At 32.9% G+C, this 20,588-nt stretch overlaps 1 protein-coding gene across 6 annotated transcripts in view; it reads left to right on the plus strand.

Moving 5' to 3' along the window:
• The window catches only part of LOC148620023 (protein transport protein Sec31A-like), a 33,647-nt gene that overhangs the window by 5,270 nt on the left and 7,789 nt on the right, over nt 1-20,588 (plus strand). For 5 of the 6 annotated variants that reach the window (XM_088580531.1, XM_088580534.1, XM_088580529.1 and 2 more), the window contains exons 7-24: nt 1,856-1,998; nt 2,981-3,092; nt 3,551-3,703; nt 6,914-7,048; nt 7,698-7,916; nt 8,357-8,431; nt 8,817-8,909; nt 9,408-9,458; nt 9,997-10,120; nt 11,112-11,290; nt 12,508-12,634; nt 13,313-13,461; nt 14,423-14,593; nt 15,067-15,412; nt 15,878-15,965; nt 16,645-16,877; nt 18,086-18,198; nt 19,219-19,302. In XM_088580531.1, the coding sequence (XP_088436657.1) occupies nt 1,856-1,998; nt 2,981-3,092; nt 3,551-3,703; nt 6,914-7,048; nt 7,698-7,916; nt 8,357-8,431; nt 8,817-8,909; nt 9,408-9,458; nt 9,997-10,120; nt 11,112-11,290; nt 12,508-12,634; nt 13,313-13,461; nt 14,423-14,593; nt 15,067-15,412; nt 15,878-15,965; nt 16,645-16,877; nt 18,086-18,198; nt 19,219-19,302 (2,595 nt within the window). The remainder of the gene's footprint in view (nt 1-1,855; nt 1,999-2,980; nt 3,093-3,550; nt 3,704-6,913; nt 7,049-7,697; nt 7,917-8,356; nt 8,432-8,816; nt 8,910-9,407; nt 9,459-9,996; nt 10,121-11,111; nt 11,291-12,507; nt 12,635-13,312; nt 13,462-14,422; nt 14,594-15,066; nt 15,413-15,877; nt 15,966-16,644; nt 16,878-18,085; nt 18,199-19,218; nt 19,303-20,588) is intronic. The other variant, XM_088580535.1, reaches the window with a different exon arrangement.

The following is a 20,588-nucleotide window of genomic DNA, read 5'->3' on the forward strand; positions in this document are numbered from 1 at the left end:
GTTTAGACAGGGGTTCAGTTTACAAAATTTCAGTATACATTTAAATTGATATAAAGGGACTTTAAAAAGTGTCTGGTTTAGACAGGTTTTTAGTTTCTAGTTTAGATAAGTTTTCAGTTATCCAGGTCTCAGTTTTGACAGATAGACACTGTACATTGTAAATTGGATGAATTACATGTAAAAGAAGTGATAACTATTGTGGTTCTTTTTTTATTTTGTACTGGTTCAAAAAAAACATTGTTTTGTGAATCAAAATTAAGGTTGGGTGCATGGTAATGTGTGCTTTCCTTTCTCTTAGTTTGGAAAATAATCATTAAGACAAGCCCTGGTGTTGCCAAAATTTATCTTGATGAACCACATGAAAATGTATTTATTAATATTTGTAGTATGCATAAACACATGCTTTATGAACAGCTGTCCAGAATGATTTATGTTTTTTGTGTACCAGTAGGCTTAACCTGTCTGTATAAGTATGTTGCCATTGGGGTGATATTCAGTAACACTAATACCATACAAATAATATGTAAATGTGTATTGATTGTGTCCATGTTTTGAGTACCAGTCCACATAAAATTCCGACGCTGCCAATGGTAAAGCAATTCATGGTGTAGAAAAACCCACAGAACAAATAATGGTTTTTCAGTCTACATATGCTATATATTTACATAATATTAATCAATTCTGTATTCAGATCTGCACTTTTGAGGAAGTCATACATTCATCTCACACTAAAATCAACCAAATCAAGAACGGTAACTCTTGCAAAGTGCCAATTTCACGTACAATCTATATAATTTGTATCTCAAAAGCACAACTACCAAAGGAAAAACTAAGATTATGTAATCAGTAACTGTTTCTGAACAAGAAATAAAACAGAATTCGGTGGGTTTTTTGACATGCATGAATTACCTTCTGTCTGATTTTTAAAAAGATTGCTACTTAGTATCGTAGTGTCTCAAATACTACATTAAAACAGCTCTACTGAATGGCGCAATAAATTGCTTCTATGCCAAAGTCTATTAACTTTATTTAAGGGTTGTGTGATAGTGATGCAGGTCTAGAAGCCACCCGTCTCTGTTGTTCATACCTTGCACTACATTTGATAAATGTTGCTTCCAATTCTTGTAAAACTTTTTAGAATTGTTTGTTATTGTTCTTATGTCCTTTTTGATTTTTATACATTTCTGAGTATTTGTTTTTGGGTTATGAGACTCATACTTAAATGGAATGATTTTCTGTTTTTGGACTGATATGAGAAAAGCTGGCAGCAATGTTCAACCGTGAATTGTTTATTAATATTTGTAGATTAAACAATAAATGTTTGATTTTACGATTTTGAGTTTTGAGACTTAATTCATAAAAAAGAGGGGATTTCCCATATTTGTAAAATAACTTGAAAACATGGAGCAAGTGTTTCATTTTGTGAACCTTGTCCTTTGATGAAAATTCTTCTTGCCCAAATTGGAAATTGAGCTGTCCTTTAGTAAATGCATGTGAAAATACATAAAATTTGTTTGTTCATTGGGGAAGTACAATTTAACATTGACTTGTTGGAATGGTTATTTTACTTGTCCCGGGCAATAGGATAACTTTTTATGTCAGACCTTGTGCTTTAAGGTAGTTGACATTGAATCTCAATCAAAATTCAGAGCTGTATCAAAGCTTTCCAAGCTTGAATTTTGTGTCCATATTTGCTCCATTTTTTAGGGTTTGACTACTGTGGTGTAGCATTTTATTTATTTAACTAATATCATTAAGAATAATAAAATTTGATTTCTCTTGCTGCATTTATACTACAGTGTTTTTCTCCAATTACCTAAAAAAAATTACACCCATGATCATTTTTTCACTACAGATAAAGTGCAGTAAAGTGGCATGGCATCCTGATGTTCCAACACAGATGTGTCTGTCTTCAGAAGATGACCACACCCCTGTTATACAGCTCTGGGATCTCAGATATGCTACATCTCCTGTCAAATCATTTGAAAATCACCGAAGGTATGTAGTTGTGAATGACAGGTAACTTGAACGAATATGAAGAATTATGCCCCCCCCCCCTCCTATTTTGGTGGGAAGACCTATGGTATTCAGTCTTTTTGTCCGTTGCACTTTTTGTAAGCACAACTCTGTGGAAACTACTGCAACAAATTTCATGAAAATGTGTGGGTAGGCCATGATATGTAGTTCATGTTACCAGGAGTTCATGATTCACTGAATTTACTGAGTTATTCTTTGAATCTTGGAGCTGGGAAGACAAAAACAAACTTCAATACTGACTAACTTTCCTATGGAATAGATAAGTTTGAAAGTAGTACCTGTGAAATTTAGTTTTAACACTATGAAATTCAGATACTATCACCTATTAAAACTGCAAAAATTGAGACCTGTGAATGTATTAACTTTAAAGGAACCACTGAAAAATTAACATTAATAATTAATCCTTTTACAGTAAATTTTTTCAAAGGGTTTAAGAAATAATTCATGGAGGGTGTAGATTTGTACTTGTTTTAACATGGGTACGGCATTTACATTCGATTACTTAACACAGAGCGACAGCGAGGTATTAAATGAGAATATAAATGCCAAACCCATTTTAAAATGAGTACAAATGTACCCACGGAAGGAATTATTTCCTTTTTAAAATGACAAATACGGTAATTTTTGTGACAAAAATTTCCCTAGACATAGCGAAAATAACGGCTGTTCCGTTTAACCTCCTCCATATGGAAGTTGGATTAAATTTGTATATTTATGTCATCATATGTGTTAAATGTGTGTATTTATATAATTGGTTTCGATTAGATAACCTCTCATCCGTTAAATCATAGCGTAAATGTTTTTAAATAAATGTTTTGTCTCGAAGTGACAGCGAAAGAAAAGAGACAGTGCACAGATGCTAAAGGTGGGGTTGTACCAACATATACTGAAGACGTCATATAAGAATATATTCTAAATTCTTTTATTCTTTTTTCTTTTTTAGAGGTGTATTAGATATTGCCTGGTGTGGCCAGGACTCTGACTTGCTGCTCAGTTGTGGTAAAGATAACCGAATACTTTGTTGGAATCCTAACTCGGACATACCAGGAGGAGAGGTGTGTATTGTCAATTAGAACCTATCAACCTTTCTGTTTCAAAAAAAAAAAAAAAAACGTCTTATATGCTACATGTCTAGGTAGAAGATATCCCATATGATTTTGATATTTTACTTGAACTTGTTGATTTTTAACCATTACTTTTTTTGAAAGTGCCTCTGTTCACACCAAAATTCTTTAAGGAATTACTATCATTACTTTGGTATGCAGATCACATTATATTTAGCAAATTATTGAAGAAAAATTACCTCTGCCTCTGATGTTATTTTCAAGGTTGACTGACTGGGCTTATTTGACGTATACCAAGTTGTGGATTTGTTGAAGTCAAATTTCACATGACAAGGAATTGCTAGATCAGAAAAAGATAAAAAGTTCTGGCTTGTTAATTTTGGTTGTCACCAAACTCAAATATTCTTCATGCAATTTACAGTGACTGTAACAAAACTTATTAATTTCAGGTTGTGTATGAGTTGCCTACCAGCACACAGTGGTGTTTTGATGTGCAATGGTGCCCCAGGAACCCAGCCATTATTTCCAGTTCTTCATTTGATGGGCATGTTTCCGTATATTCTCTAATGGGAGGTGGCCATCCTATTCAAGTCCATGATAAGGTAAAGCCAATTGGATTTTACAGCACGTTTGACTTGTAATGTATATGTGGGATTATATCAGTGCAAGTGTGTACTAGCTCATAGCCTGGGTATAGTATAAAAAGATTTCAGTTTGTGAAATTATGCATAATATTTATTATTTTGGGCTTGTGGAATAGTGTATAGTTCTAAAAAGAGAAGAAGTGACTATTCACAACATTATCAGTCATTATCCATGAAAATATATTGATGCAAATAACTTTGTTTTCAAGTAATGGAGTGTCAATATTATTGGTACCATCTTAGTGATTTTTGTCACAGGAAATGAAAAATCAATGAACTGACATTATTCTCATTGTATTTAAGTAGCACTCCAAATAAGGATCATGCAAAATGTGATTCATGGGTAAAAAGTCTACATATTTTTTTTTTGATATTTTGTTTGAAATGTCATAGTAAACAAAAATAAACATGAGGTTTTCATATAACCCATGCTCTTAGGAGGTAAAAATTATATAGAATGCACTGTAGATTTCAAAATTAAGGGAGATAACTCTGTAAATGGCGCTCAAATACAATAGAATCTACTGTATTTTCAATGTCGATTATCTCCTAAGAGCAGGCAGATTTGAATGAATAATTACACATTTCATAATATAGACCCATAAAACAACTTAATTACAAAAATAAAAATATGTAGCCTTTTTTGGGGTGTTATCATATTTTTCAGATTTTGCATGATTCTTACGAAGACAGCTACTTAAAAGGCTATTTTGAAAAATACACAAGTGACCTTTCTAATGGTGTAACATAGATCAAGGAAATCATTGTTATATAACAATAACAATGAAGTGGAACCCATTATCCCATTAGTTCAGACCAAATATAAAATGTTTATTTGATATCTCCCAACTCAGAGCAAAACCACCTGGGTGGTCTTGGCGTGGCATGTTCACTTTCGTGCAGGAGAGACTGGGTTCAATCCTTTGCTCAGTCACACTTATTAAAATTGGCTGTTACTGCTTCTCCAGCAAGCATGTGGCATTTCATTGTAAGTGTTTGTAAGAATCAGGCAAAATGGGAAAAATCAGAAACCTGCATGTCAAAACCCCATCGATCTGACAATAAAATATCACTCAAGGATACTTTCTCTATTTGAAAAGACCATTATTTGATTGCTGCATCAATGGCTTTGCTCAGAATTTTTTCAATAGAAACTTAGAAAAATGAGGTTTTTGAATGAGTTATCTGCCCTTGAAATGTTCATTTTCAATGCATTTCAGTGAAATTGTAACTCATTGGTCCAGCATGATATAGAAAATCTTGTCTGTTTTCCTTGATTCTGATGGTGCAAATAGTCTAATTACACTATCAAAATGATGGTTTTTTTCATACCATGTTTCATGTACTGCCTGATTCTTACAGGGACTGACACTTAAGGGATAGGGTGACAACTGGTTAGCAAGGAGTCAGAATAATGTATCTTAGTGGGTGGATTGATGTACCTAACTGCGGGCAGTTGCTTCAGTAGGCAGACTATAGATCAGGCTTGTAGTTCAAAGCAGGGTCTGTTTAATTGGTCAAACATTTTCACCCAGAAGTGCTTGCCATAGGATGTAAAACCACATTCAAACTATAAATTATAGCTTTGAGCATGGGTAAATAGGTAGGTGGCAAAAAAATATGGCCTCAAACCCAAAACACATTATGATCACTAAGACTACTAATATTCAAGTCCACTCTACATTTTAAATAAGGAGATGAATTAAAAAAACATTTTTTGAGTAAGGGCCTTTATTATGGGGTAGAGGAACAGAAAACAAATAATTTTTTTTTATGCAGGCCTCAATGTAATTTACTGTTTTGGGAAGGAGACTTTCCATTTTTGGTTTGTTTTATTTGTATACCTATTGATCTTTAGAAGGGCTAGTGTTTTTTTTTTGTGCTCTTCAGACTTGATTTGTGTTTTATTTCTTGAAATAAAATGAAACAAAAATTAAGTCTGTGCCAACTTCATCAGCTTCTGTCTAAATCATAAATTTTATTACGTTTCCTTAACAAGTGTGTAAATTTTCAATGAATTTCCACTAGCCTTAATAATTTTTTTGTTAGACTTAAACATTGGGCTAGTAGCTATAAGCACAGACTGTTTTAAAAATAGTGTTTAAATATATGATTATGTCTTGAACTGTTTTAGTGCCTAAACTGCCAATATATGTATTTGAAGAGATAAAAACAGGTCAACCAGTGTACTATTTAAATGGAAATAAATGTAGGTCAAATGATAAGATAGCTAAGGACATGTGGCATTTTTTGTTTTACCTTTAAACCATGGAAGGACAAAATTTTAATACTAGATATTATGGTTTTTGTCAGGCTCTTGATAATGGAGTAAGGTTATATTTAATGTCATGTGGAGTCTGGGATTAATTCTCTAACATAGTTGTAGTGATTGATTGTGTTGAATTATTTAATGTGTTTTTTTTTTATATACTGTACTATTATTCGTGGGGTACCAAATTTTGAGGTTTTCGTGGGTAGGCAAGGAGATCTCTATTGATATGTATACTGAAAACCGCAAAACCACGAATTCAGGAATTCATGAATTGTGTTTCTCTCCAAATCCACAAAAAATTGGTATCCACGAATTAAAGTACTTGCACAGTATGTCTTATTTTTGGTGTTTTGATACTGCTGAAGTTATCTTTGACTTTATGCGGAATTAGTGAATATTTCGAACTGTGATGGATCGTAATTACATATACAGTAATTGGTTTGTCTGTTCGTAAGATAAGTGTTTGCATTAATGAAAGGAATTAATAAAAACGAAAATGGATTGGTTTATTTTGTCTGTCAGGTAACAGAAATGTACTAGAATTTTGGAATTATAACTAATTTTTTTTTAAATTCTAGCTCCAAAATATTCGCTTCCTGAATCAGTTTTGTACTTGCAAAAAGAATGATTGAGCATAATAAATTCCTTACACCAATATTTTAATCTCACTCAACAGGTGTTTCACTCACCCTGAGTGGTTGAAAAAGAGAATCCTAGGACGCTGCTGGTATTGCCAAACGTTTTCTTTTCAATGAAATTCTTTTAATTACCACCATAATACACAAGTACCTATTACAAAATTAAAATTCTAAATGTTTGAAATCCATGTGTAAACAAGTATTGGTAAGTTGAAATTTAGATTGAAATATCAATACTTTTTTCTTTGTTTATTACAGATTACGGATTCTTTTAGCTCAAGTGATCCTTTTGCCCAAGCAGCTCATCAACAACAACTACAGCAGACACAGAATGTTATGCCACTACAAAAACCTCCAAAGTGGCTTAGAAAACCTGTTGGCGCCTCATTTGGGGTGAGTCTTAAAAGGCAAAATAACCATTTGTAAACCAAACGGAAGACCGATAGACTTACATGTATGCTTATGAAAAAGTCGTGATGAGAAAGAATTGAAGCTATTTTCTAGGAAAGTTATTTTAAAAGAATAATTATCAAGACTTAATCTTAGTCATCTGATACAATAACAAGCTGAAGAAAAAAAACTTCAAAGCAGCCAAGGCAAGGCATTACAAAACTGAAAATAATTTTTAAAAAAAGGGGGGGCGGGGGGCAATTCTAATCAAATGAGTTATTCAGTGTGTTTAAAACAGTTTATTGTTATTGTTATGATATAGGTTTTCGGATATGTTCTGTGTAGTTAAATTTGTGCAACTTTCTTACCAATCATAACATAAATCTTAAAGCAAACTGTCAGTTCACTTTTATGTTGTTAGAATATTTGGGGCAACTATTAACTCTTTTGCTGTACCTGTGTATAATGATGTTTTGGGGCCAGCTGCAGCTTGCCCTGTGGTCTGAGGGTTTCCTCATCATTCATTGAAGACCCATATGTGGTCTTGAGCTGACATTTATCATCCTGGTGGGTATATTGTCTCTTTGACATATTCACCATATCTATTATTGTAATATGTGTTAACAGATTTCTCTTTTTATTCTATTAACAGTTTGGTGGGAAGCTGGTTAGTTTTGACTCTACAAAAGATGCCCAGCGTCCTTCACCTAAGAATGTTTATGTGAGTCAAGTTGTGACAGAAACTGAACTTTTAGATAGGTCCTCACAGTTAGAACAGGCTTTAACCAATGGCCAATATGTGGAATTTTGTGCCATGAAGTCTGCTAATAGCTCTGATGAAATCCAAGAGAGCATTTGGAATTTCCTAAGGGTAAGTTTTTGATAACAAATAAAAAAACTTTTTAATTTGTGCATCCTGGTATTATCTGATTAGAGATGATTTCTTTAATCATAAGAGGGGAGTCAATCCCATTATTGACTTGTCCATTTGTTCTTCTATTTATCGGTGAATAGTTTTTGATGTGTTTTTTATTAGTTTCTTGGTAGAATTACTTATACTTTTACATGCTGCTTTAACTTGATAGCTTTTTGACATCTCCAGTTTTCAATTCTGATAAACTCAATAAGGTTTAAGACAGTTTTTTTTTTAAATTGGTATCAGGTGCTTTTGTCCATTCTTAATACATGTACCAACAATCTACAGTTATATTTTCAGAAAATACACACAGTTTAGTACATGGCCATATGAAAATAAAGTTTGGGTCAGAAAAAGAACTTGACATAAATTGCAATTTCATTTTTTACTTGAAGGTGAATTTTGAGAAAGAACCTAGACAGCATTACATTGAATTGCTTGGTTATGACAAAACAGAACTGGCTAAAAAGGTATGCATACATTGTTAGAATCACTCTAAAATGTGAGCTTAAATACAACCTGAAACTGCATAATTTTTCAGTTGAAAATACATAATTTTTATGATTATAATATGCAGTTGATATGATGAATGATGAACCATCTAATATATGGTGGTTTTTTTTTCTTTGGCAAGTGTAAGTGAGATGGTGCCTGTAAGAACCATCCAGATGAAATAAGAAGCTTCAAAATAAAAATTACATTAAGATCATTTTATGTGTGTTGCATATTGATCTTACATATGTTAAGAATGTATTAACATAAGTCAACATAATAAGGCCCAGCGTTTATTGATTAAGGCAGTGCATGGACATAAAAACTTGTATTTTTTTCTAAATTTGATGATGTCACTTGTAGGTTGCTGTTCATGTGTCTGCAGATCCTCACTATGATTCACAGGGAGTAGATGCTGAAGAACTTGCTCAAAGAATGACCCAACTTCATGCTAATGTATGTTGTATTACTTACCATTATGTCCTTTAACACAGACACGATTTTCTTTCACTTAATAGCAGAATTCTGTTTTTTCAAATCCAAATTTTACCAGTATGGTTCTTTTTTTACACTGTGTTTACTTCCAATTTCAGTAATTAATTGTACAAGTGTAAATTTTCCACTGTAAGCAACTAAAAGGAAGCATGCAACATATTCTAATACTGCATTTGTGCAAATTTAACTTCTAATTCAATTTGATATTCCATTCTGTCACTGCATGTAGGACTTAAAGGATCAATTGATAGGTCTAGTTTTGACGAGACTGCTTCAAGTTCATGATCTCATCAATTCCTTATAGAGACTTTGAACAAAACTTTTTATCTTTGCTATACATTTGAAGGGCTATTACATGAATATTGGGGAATAGTATTTTCAAATTTACTATAGGTTACTTCATGTATAACTACCTGTGTTGTTTGCAATTCTGTATTGATTGATATTTTGTTATTTCAGGATGGTGTTGCAGCTGCTGGAGGTCAAGCATCACCAAGTGTAGGGTCAAAGGTCAGTTTCATTCCTTTGATCATTCAAAAGTTTAGCAATAGTAGCCTGCATGTGATATCAATCTTGATTCTGAACTAAAACTGCAGTCATGGCAAAATGTCTGTCCGAAGGCAATGGCAATTATTTCCATCCTGCAGAAATTGTTCGTATTTTCTTGTTTAACGTATAGCGAAAAAGTCAAAGTTTGCCGCCATAGGGTAAGACTTATCAAATTTGCAAATGGATCGCAAATGATAGCTTTAAACATATGCCTCTATTTTTTATTGGATGCAGTCTTGATGTGGTTCAAAGTTCTTTTAATACCCTCTGCAAACAGTAGGGTGTAAGGAATCAACCTGTTTGTCCATTTGTCCACATCTCACAAAAACAAAATCATGAAGCACTAAATAGAATTTGAAGGAACTTTATTGGAAGGTTAATCAATGTGCATGAAGAAGAAAATTATTGTGTCATGCCCATAGATGGGATAATCCAATTTGATAAGGTATATGCTATCATTCCTTAGACTTAACTGTTGATACATCTAATCTAATTGAAGACTCCTGGTAGCAGAGATGAACTTTCTACAAGCAGTAATCTATCTTCTACCTTTGATGACATAGCCGCAACACAGCAAGAGAAAGAACATCAAAGACTTCCTCTTAATATATCTGTTGATGATGGTTAGTAAAATTATAAGCTGATGTTAAAGCAGGGCAAATGATGATACAAATGATGATACAAATATGGCTGTCTCTCCGACTACACTCCATACATTTTGATAATTCAAAGTTCTTAGAGGTGTTTCTTTTATACCCCAATCAAAAGGGGATGGGTATACTGTTATACTGTTAGTCTGTCTGTCCTGTCATCCTTTTTTTTGGGGTAAAAGTTTTCTCAAGTGGTTACTTGTCCTAGCCACTTGATTTAAAAAAAAATGTGACAACTCCGTATATATTTTGACTGTATACTATAGTGCAGGTGTATCACTACTGTGCATTTGCTCACAGATTCTTGTTCATTTTTAGAATTATTGAATTTTAAACACTTGAAATGGATTTAGGACAGCTGTTTATTAGCACTTGAAAAAGCTAGTATGACTTGTGAAGATCAAGTATTGACGATGGTGTGTCACAATGAGCTTTGTGTTCATAGGTTTCCCACTATCTAGTAATGCATGAACTTCAGAAATATATCACTTCTCCTGAAAAGTTAATCTAATTCTGTGTTAACTGTAAAATTTCTTTGATATGAAAATGCAAAATAACTATGTAGGATTAGGATTACACAGATGTGTTATTATATTGTATGTAGGAAATTATAACCAAAGCTGTGCCTCATTTAATACTATTGATTGCTTACCTAAAGTGTTTACCTGAGAGATTTTGTGAACAGCTGATGAATTAATTGATATTTGTTCTTAAATATACAGTAAAACTTATCTTGAAGTGAACTTCCAAAGGAAAGTAAAATTATGGTTACAAAAGATGTGGTCTTCATGTACAGGTTAATTTTTCAGAGAATGCACTTTGTAGGAGTATTTTTTATCATTTTTTTTAGATAGGTTCTTGTTGAGTGCAGCTGGTGGTTAAGGATGGTTTGATGGTATGAATAAATCTACTTTCATTTCAAATACATTTATAGTATATGAAAAAAAATGTACTTTCATTTTAGATGCAGATGGTTTCCTCTGTCAGGCTCTTTTGATGGGTAACTTTGAGGCTGCAGTAGAACTTTGTATATGTGAGAACAAAATGGCTGAAGCTATCTTACTGGCTATTGCTGGAGGTCCAGAACTTCTACAGAGAACTCAGAAAAGATTCTTCAGTAAAAACAGTAGTAATATAGAGAGGGTAGGTGTTCAATTTACAAACCTAAAAAGCACATCAAAAGTTTGGTAGAATTTCAAGTAATAGCAATGTTTCTATTACAGAAAAGCAATCTCTGGCAGGTTTTTTTTTTATTATTTTTTATGGATGATAGATTCAGATAAGTTAGTTTTGAATCTTTGATTTATAAATGTCCTTGTCAAAACCTAGTTAGTAGAAACAAACTAGAATTTAACCCTAAAATTGTGAAATCTTCAAGGGTACAGTCATTTCAATCAGATTACCTGATCACCCTTGTTGTTACAGTTATCAAGTCATTTCAATCAGATTACCTGTTCACCCTTGTTGTTACGGTTATCAAGTCATTTCAATCAGATTACCTGTTCACCCTTGTTAGGAAGCTTTTTTTTTTTCAATATTAGATTTTGCATGGTTCATGAACTCAATTTCCTATGGATGTTAAGATATGCTTTAATTTATAGTTGAGAATGAAAATAAACTCAATGATTTAACTTTGCTTTCAATGTAAATAATAACATGATAATTGTAATTGGGTGCAGAAAAAAAAATATGAGTTTCACAGTTTCTTATTAGTCAAAAAACTATGGAGTTTACAATACATTTATTAGGGTGATAAATCCTGTAAAAGTACTTTAATTTGTGGATACCAATTTTCGTGGATTGGGGAAGAAACACAAGTTCTTGGATTCTTGAATTCCTGGTTTTGAGGTTTTCAGTATACCCATCAATGAAAATCTTCTTTTTGTTGGGAACCAAAATTTGTGGTTTGGCCTACCCACAAAATCCACGAAAATTGATACCCTACGAACAATAGTACTTTCACAGTAGTCAGTAACTTACCAGCGGTTGTGTGGTTCTCAACATATGATGGATTAGTAATTTTGGATATCAGTTCTGTATTTTGTAATTTTGGCTCATAATTGGCAAGGGAAACTATTCCAGCTCAAATAATTTGATCAGTTTCAACATTTCATGTTTGAAAATGTGGACTTCTGATACTTGTGTAATATAAATCCCAATGTGGATACAGAATTTTTTCCTGATTTTGCAATGTGTTATGGAAAACTTAAGATTTTTGCAGATCATCATTCATAAGTTGATATTGAGCCACCAATTATTGATCACAGAAACCTGAGAAGACTCCAGTCAGGAGTTAACATCCCCTAGTGTGCTTTTGATATCACAATTTATTTTACTCACTTATGTTTTGTTTTTTTCAGTTGATATCATCAGTAGTAACACAGAACTGGTCCCACATAGTAGAAACCTGTGATTTAGCTAACTGGAAGGAAGCCTTGGCACTCATTCTAACCTATGCCTCTTCTGAAGAATTTATACCATTATGTAGTAAGTAGTTATCTAACAGTCTTCAATGCCACCGATTAACTTAAATTTGCCTGATAAACCAGGTATGTAATAAATTAAGATATTGACATGGCCCTTTATTGCTGATGGAACTATTGCTATACAGGCATTAGTTACATGTACAGTAAATAAAGCAGTTGATTTTGGATAGATATCAATGGTGAATGGATCTCTTAACTTCACTAGGAAAGGAAGCCATGATTTATTTGAGAGATTGTTTAGGAATTTGAGGCCAAAAAAAGAACTTCAATTCTGGTCAATTCTTATCCCGCACCAAATGTTTAATCCAAATCAAAGTGAGGAGCTGCGTCAAGTTTTCATACTTGTCCGAATTGTTTAGGGGTCGACATGTGAAGTTATATCAAGCTATGCCTTGTTAAATATTATATTGAAGTTTTTTGAAAGTTCAATGCTATAATGACTTTTTAAAAGTAAGATCAGAAAAAGGGAATGATAGCAAATGTTTAATTCTTGAAAACTTGTGCAGGTGAAAGCTAGAGTGAAAAAGAAGAGGTTATATTTTAGTGGTCTTTTGGTGTTAAATGTTACTTACTAAAATTATTTTTGCTAGGTGGCAACCCTGATCATTGCTCTTGCTTGTGTCAATTATTTTTAGGCAGATTCTTTAATTAAATCTAAACATTTATATTTGTTTATTAGATACCCTTGCTGAAAGGTTAGAAACTGAAGCTGAAGCCAAATATTCAGTGTATGCTAGTCTGTGTTATATTTGTTCTGGCAACCTGGAAAAGTTGGTACAAAATCTTCTAAATACTACAGAATCACAGAATTCTCCGCTGGCATTGGAGGTTAGTTCCTATTACTTATTGATATAAGTTGTAAGCGTTTTAATTTTGGTCGTACTATTTTGCTGTTTTTTTTATGGCCAACTATCTGTTGGAAAAATTTTGCTGGTTCTAACTTCAGTGGATGCTAAGGGGTACACTAGGTACATAAGGTCAGAGTTAATATTTCACATTATTTTTTGTTTTTTGTTTTTTTTGACAGACCACGAAAATACACCAAAATAAGCATTTTTACAAGAAATACCCACTATACAGTAACAGTTGCATTGAATTACTGGTAATTGTGAGTTTATAACTTTTAACAATGCTTTAGAACGTTTAGAAATTTTTTGCTATTCATTAGACACTTTGGCAACAACAAAATCAACATGCAAAAGTAATAAATGTAAATTTCTCTAGGCTAACTTTCACAAAGTATGGGTAACAGGAAATATACAATATTAGTGTATTACAGAAAAATATAGAAAGTATTTATATGAGGCTATGGGAGGGGAAATAACTGCGAGACTCTGCCGAGCAGTTACTCCCATTCCAAGCCGAATACAAATACTTTCTGTATATTTTCTGTAATACACTAATATTGTTTATCCTGCAATAAGTCAATTTTGATGGTTTTGTGTTGTTAAGAGTATTATTCAAAAGTGGGAACCTGTTGTGGGCCCCCAAGCGTTTGCCGTTCACTGAAAACCTGCGACAAAAAGTAGTTCTGAGAGATGGACATTATTTGACGAAATATTGTAAATTGTAACTTTTACTTTAAATGAGTCATAAACATAACCTGAATGTTCAAAATTAAACAACAATTTCTGCCATTTTGAAGGTGGGCGGAGCTTAATTGCTTTATTCACTACTATACAAAGAAAGCAAAAATTTATTTGACCCCTGTTATTTGCCCTTTAATGAACTCATTGCAGGATAAATGAAATTCTAAAGCTCTGAAATTACCTAAAGATTTTATTTTCAGGATCTTGTAGAAAAAGTGATGATATTGAAGAAAGCAGTAGAATTATCTAGAGGACAGCCACAGGATGTCAGTGGAGGTGCTTTAGCAGATAAACTGAATGAATACTCTAATCTTCTAGCTGCTCAGGGAAGTCTGCAGACTGCCTTTAGTTATCTTGGAGACTCTTCAGATGTAAGATATGCTGTAAAACTTTATAAGTATTATGACCCTATGAAAGGGCATAGAGTATGCATGAGATTTACCCCGTGCATGGAACCAGTTCTATACACTAAGGGGTTCAAATTTACTTTCATGAGTTGGTGCTGGACTTCTCCAAGTTTCAAATCAATGGTCCATTTAAGAAAAATCATAAGTCCTACATAATGTGACAATATATACGGTTAAAGATTCAGTTTCTAGGCAAATAAAATTTCTAAGATCCTAGATCAGAGATTGAGGATCCCAGGTGTCAGATCACCATGCACTTGTTAAATAATGGTATTCTTTGACACCCTTGATCATACTTCATTAATTTGCTTTTTAGTATTAAATAAAATACATGTCATTCATCTATTTGTTTTGTTTTGTTTTTTTTTTCAAGATAAAACTTCATCAAGGTTGTTGTATGAGAATAATCTATGTGTAAAACCATTTGTTATTTTCAGGTTAATCTAACAATATTGAAAGACAGACTGTACAATGCCCTAGGAAAACAAGCTCAAACTCCTAACGCCCCATTCCAGAAACAAAACATCTTACCAGAGGGTGGAGCAAGACAACAAGTTCGTCCTGCTCAGGCGTCTAGGAGCAATAGCCAAACTAAACAGCCGACTTATAATTCTCAAGCCAATAGTACTTTTAACACTGTGACAACATCAAGTCCCAATCAGTTTTATAATCCTAATCAATACCAGTATTCTGCTATGAATGGTGGCGGACAGAACTTTTATAATCCTATGGGTACTGTACAGCCTACCCCTCAGCCACAGCCCTCAGGACCTATATCTAAAGGTAAGATGGTTGTTATAGTTATAATTACTATGAGGATAGTATGTTTGAGTATAAATTTTCATGGTTTGTCAAAATTTATTGATTTGTGGACTGATAAGAACATCGGTTTTCAAAGGTAATATATTGTGAGGGATTTCAAATCATGGTATAGCTATGCAAAAAAAAAAAAAAACAAACCTTTAATAAAGTTTTCTTTTGTCACACACGTTTTTTTTAGCAAATATCTTTACATTGTTAGGGAAGTCGGAGCATCATTATTATGGATGTGTTCAACCTCTCTGAAACTGCTAAATTTAATATTCACACATTCTATAGCAGATGATGCCATTTTGCATCTATTTTGCGTTTCCGTATGAATGATTATTATGGTTTTCTATATATTTTCCTTGGAGGGAAGTGCAGGTATCATAGTGAGCATTGCCTACAGTTTTTCTAGTTTATTCAGGTAATTTTATGGTTTTACAGGTCCATTGGCACACAAATATCCCACACCGGCAGTGTCTACAGCAGCATATGGATTGGATTCTTCCTCGCAGTACCAGAATAATTATAAGTATGTAAAACAATATCTTGCAGTGGTAGAAACTGGTAAAATATGAGATAGCCAAGAAAAGGTCGCAAATGAAAAATGCAGTACTTAATAGAAAATTCTACTGTACCAAAATAATATGCAAATATTTTGTGATATATGGACCGGTTGGTTGAGCCCAAAAAATTATATGGAACTCATCTTGTTACTGGTACTATGTAATGATATTAGTTACCTGTGCTGGGATAATTTTTTTTCCTGCTTTTTAGCAGAAATAATCTAATTGAAATCCATAGTTTACCATTACGATTCTTTTTTTACTGTATATTTATTTCCGATTTTACCAATTTTCACTTTGTTTAATGACCTCATAAAATCATCCCTGTCTGTGTAAGTGCATGTCCGTAGCAATAGATAATTTTAAAAATAATGCATTGTTATAATTCAATTGAATTTTAAATTTTTAATTCTAAACAAATTTAATAACCTATTTTTGGGGTTTTTTGTGGTATTGCTGTAGTATAGAATGTACTTCATTCCTCTTGGACAAACCCTAATATTTGATGAATTTGTACTTTTCTGGAATTCTCTTATTATTATTATTAGAAAATGTTCATATATATTGATTTTTTGCCATTCAGAATGTCACAATTACATAACAAAATATTTCGTTGTATTAATAAACTATTCATTTTTATTACAGTACCCCTGCTCAACAGCCGAACATGTACCAACCCACACCTGTGACAGGTAGTGCAGCACCCTACAACCCTTCCCAGTCTACGGCCAATCCGCCAACACCACCTACAATGTTTAATCCTGCTAGTGTCACTTCACAGCCACAGCCTAATATGTTTAATCCAGCATCTACACCACAGCCCTATAGTTCTGGCTCTGGGGATACTTCGCAAAATGTGTTGAATCCTCCCCCTTCAGGTAGCACTGCTTTATTAGGTTTTTGTTTGGTGTTGGATAGTTTTATATTGATTTGCTTCCATAGTGGGTTTTTTTTATTATGTTGATATCCCTTTTTGATGAATCTAGTTTGTATGTTGATATAATGCTTCTCTTGTATATTCATCTGTCTAACATACTTATTGATAGTTACAAACCCCCCTTACACACACACACACACACACATCGAGGTTGAGGGGGATTCACAAAAACTGTTCATTAATCTTGTAAGAGCAACTCCTCCAAAACCACTCCAAGGATTTTGATGAAATTTGAAAGAATTTATGGTGAAATGATATGATAGGCTGTTTTTTTTGTACATAAATTAAAGAGTTCGACGCATGTGCTCTACGTTTGTTGTAAAATAAGCTGTTTTTACATAATCTGTCTAAATTTTCTAATTCTACTTGATTTTTGTCTTCAGTATTTGTGAGCACTTGCATCAACAGCAATGAACTTTTGTTCAATGAAGATGAATACATAACAAGTGTATTGTGTTCACCTCAGTGTAAGGGATTGATTTTGATAATTTCTGAATATGCCTCTTTGTACTCAAATTATGATTGTAGAAACTTAAAATGACCTAATTTGGTTGTTTACTTTAGTATTATTTATTTCTTAATATCCATTTCCTTTGGATAAAAATAATAGCAGAAAAAAATATGTTTTTAAGATGATAAACTTAAATAAGGTTGATATATTGGTTTTTGTGATTTTTTTTTTTTGAAAAGCAGAGGACACTTACACTACTAGTGTACCTGGTCCATGTACAGTTTTTAGTGGAGTCCCGTTGCTCATACTTTTATTACTTCATTCATGTTATGTTACATGTATTTGTTGTGTTTTCTATATCTGGTCTTTGTCCCTGCACTACATCAGTGCTCGCCCGAAGCCCAGGGCTAGTAAAAATTAATTCGTGCTAGTGAAATGGTATGTACATTTCATGTTTCGGGCTAGTTAAACTCTATACATTTCTCTATTATTTGGGCTGGTTGTTGAGAATTTTGAAGGAAAGGACTGTTACATTTTTTTTTATTTCTGCTAGAATCTTGGTTCCCTTGATTACTCTTTTGCCATTCCAAGAATTCACACAAACAAATAAGACTGTGGTATATATTGCTAATGAGAGTTTATGTTCAACTGTATATTACCAAATTCTAAACTAAATTCTAATTCTCATCTGTTTTTAGGAACACAGAACATGTCTTCAAATCCCCAGGGACCAGGAGTACATTCATTTATATATGAAAAGCCTGAGAAATGTTGGAATGATACACCGTTAGTTCAAGAGCGACGACCAAAGGTAAGATAGATTTCAATTAAGGAGGTAGACCTAGAGTAAGGGACATAAATCTTGAAATCAGTAATATGTTTGTATCATATTCAATTTCACCAAAGCCTTTCAAGCTTTCATTTGAAATAGAATGAAATAAATCAAAGTTACTTTGATACTTACATGAGGTTGATGTAAAATGCTGAATACAAATGTTGCAATGATTTGTAATGGTTGTGTCCTTTACCATAGGTCTACCTTCTTAAGATGGCTTTGTAGTACAATTGTTTTAGCAGTATTATTTGTGCTTAAAAGTCTGGTTAGTGTATACTGATTGGGATGTTTGTCCATCATGTTTGTATCCTAAATTACTTATTTGATGTCTTGTGTCATTAACATGTACTTCTGCACAATTTTAATTCTTGATTATGATGAAAATTTTTGTTCTGGAGGAAGAACCAAGTGCTGAAGATTCAAATTTTCATTCTTTTTGTTAAAATAACATTAAAGTTTTTGGTAAGGCATTATAATCAATTGGTTATAGTTAATAACCAAAATATTAGTACTTGTACAAGCAAAAGCTCAGCACTCATGGTCATATTTTTGTTATTCTCTGTTCCAATTTAAAATCATTTTGGTATCCCATGTTTTGTAATTACCTCTTGAAACTTCCACTTTTTGAGTTAAAAATTTCTAAGAAAGCATTTGACCATAAAGTGATGGTAGAGAAAAAAATACAATTGATAAAGGCTGAAGTCATGGCTTTTTAGAAGGGCTAATCAGGGGTTCAAATTAGTGTTGATCCTAGGTCTAGAACCCCTTCATTTTTAAACCAGGACTTTTCAGTCTGCATTTAAATAGGCCCTGGACCTTTAAAGTACTATGTAAAAATCTCTATTGAGGAGTTTGGCTTTCATTGAGTAGACTTAAGGTTTTATATCTACAAATGCCAAGGTGGACTTTACACCCTGAAAAGCAAATTTGAACCCCTGGCTAAACATGAAATAAAATATACAAAAAATATCATTTTGCTATTTTATATCATTCTAGACAGAAAAGAAGACAGCATTACCTCAAGTTGACTATTCTAACTTGTACAACCCACAGGCAGTACAGGCTGAAATGCAGGCACAGGTAAGTCTAAGGGGTATAACCGTCTTCAGTCCAAGGGGGATAACTCTGTCTTAAGTCTAAGGGAGATAATCTGTCTCAAGTCCAATGTGGATAACTTTGACATTGGAAGGATGACCTGCTCAAACGAGGATACTTTTTGTCTTTAAGTGTAATAGTAATCTATTTATACAATATTAATCATGATCTACAATGGATTGTTGCTTTTGAATTTTCTACAGAGCATTTAAAAAGTTATGCAGGCTTACAACTTTCTTTTAAAAAAAAAAAAACTATGATCTTCTTTTCTAAGAAATTGAATTTGAATTTTCTGAATAGCTTCATGACTTCTTATAAGGAACAACTAAGCTGCCAGTTACATGTACACTGAAACCTGTCCAAACCAAACTCCATATGGACTATAGAATATTCTGGTTTAGACAGGTTTTTGTTTTCAGGGTTTTGTTTAGACAGTTTTCACTGTACTTTAGTTAGCTAACTACTAAGGGTATTTATTATCCCTCTTAGCTTCAGTTAATAGCATCATTGCATTTTGATTGCATGTTTCCTTGACTTGAGAATTCCCAATAAGAAGATGGGGGCTGGCTTTTCATGAAATTAAGTGCAGCTTTTTCAGAGGAATTTTTGAATACAATGAAGTCAAATCTGACTCCTTCTTTTTGACTATTTGCATTTTAATACCAGTTTATTTTTAAGAGAACATTATTGTCAAATATGCATGCAGCATCTCCCAAGGGACTACAATAATTAATCGACAATGATTTAAGTATAGTATAAAATTAATACTGGCACTGGTGCCACAATACTCATAAAATTACTTGTGTCTGAGAATATTCTTTACTGTTTGTGATGTAATAAAATCTGAAGATTCTGATTGGAATTATCATTTAAGTTAAAAACATCCTCAAACTTTAAAGTATTTATATTGTTTTAATCACCGTGGCCTGATGTTTACATAAAAAGATTCATCAATATGTCTTGTATAGAGCATTGCACTTAACACATATACACAGTGCATGCTTGTTTTCCCTATTTATATGCATTTATTTGCATTTTCTCCTGATTTTTCTTGTTTCTGCCTTCTTGTGTTCATAACTTGCTTTTGAATTTTACTTTTCTCTGTGTACTTCTGTAAATAATATGAGTAAGGCCAGCTAAATAATTAGTTGGTTCTCATACTCTCATAAAAAGAAGTGCCTCTTTCTTTCATGTGTTTTCATGATAAATGGTAAAATTAAGTTTATAATGTAATGCAAAATTTAGTTAAAATTAAGAGTCTCTGAAAGTCA

The sequence above is a fragment of the Perna viridis genome, chromosome 4 (genome assembly GCF_037379345.1).
Source record: "Perna viridis isolate PV_CMFRI_1.1 ecotype Kerala chromosome 4, ASM3737934v1, whole genome shotgun sequence".
In the NCBI taxonomy this organism is placed as follows: Eukaryota; Metazoa; Mollusca; class Bivalvia; order Mytilida; family Mytilidae; genus Perna; species Perna viridis.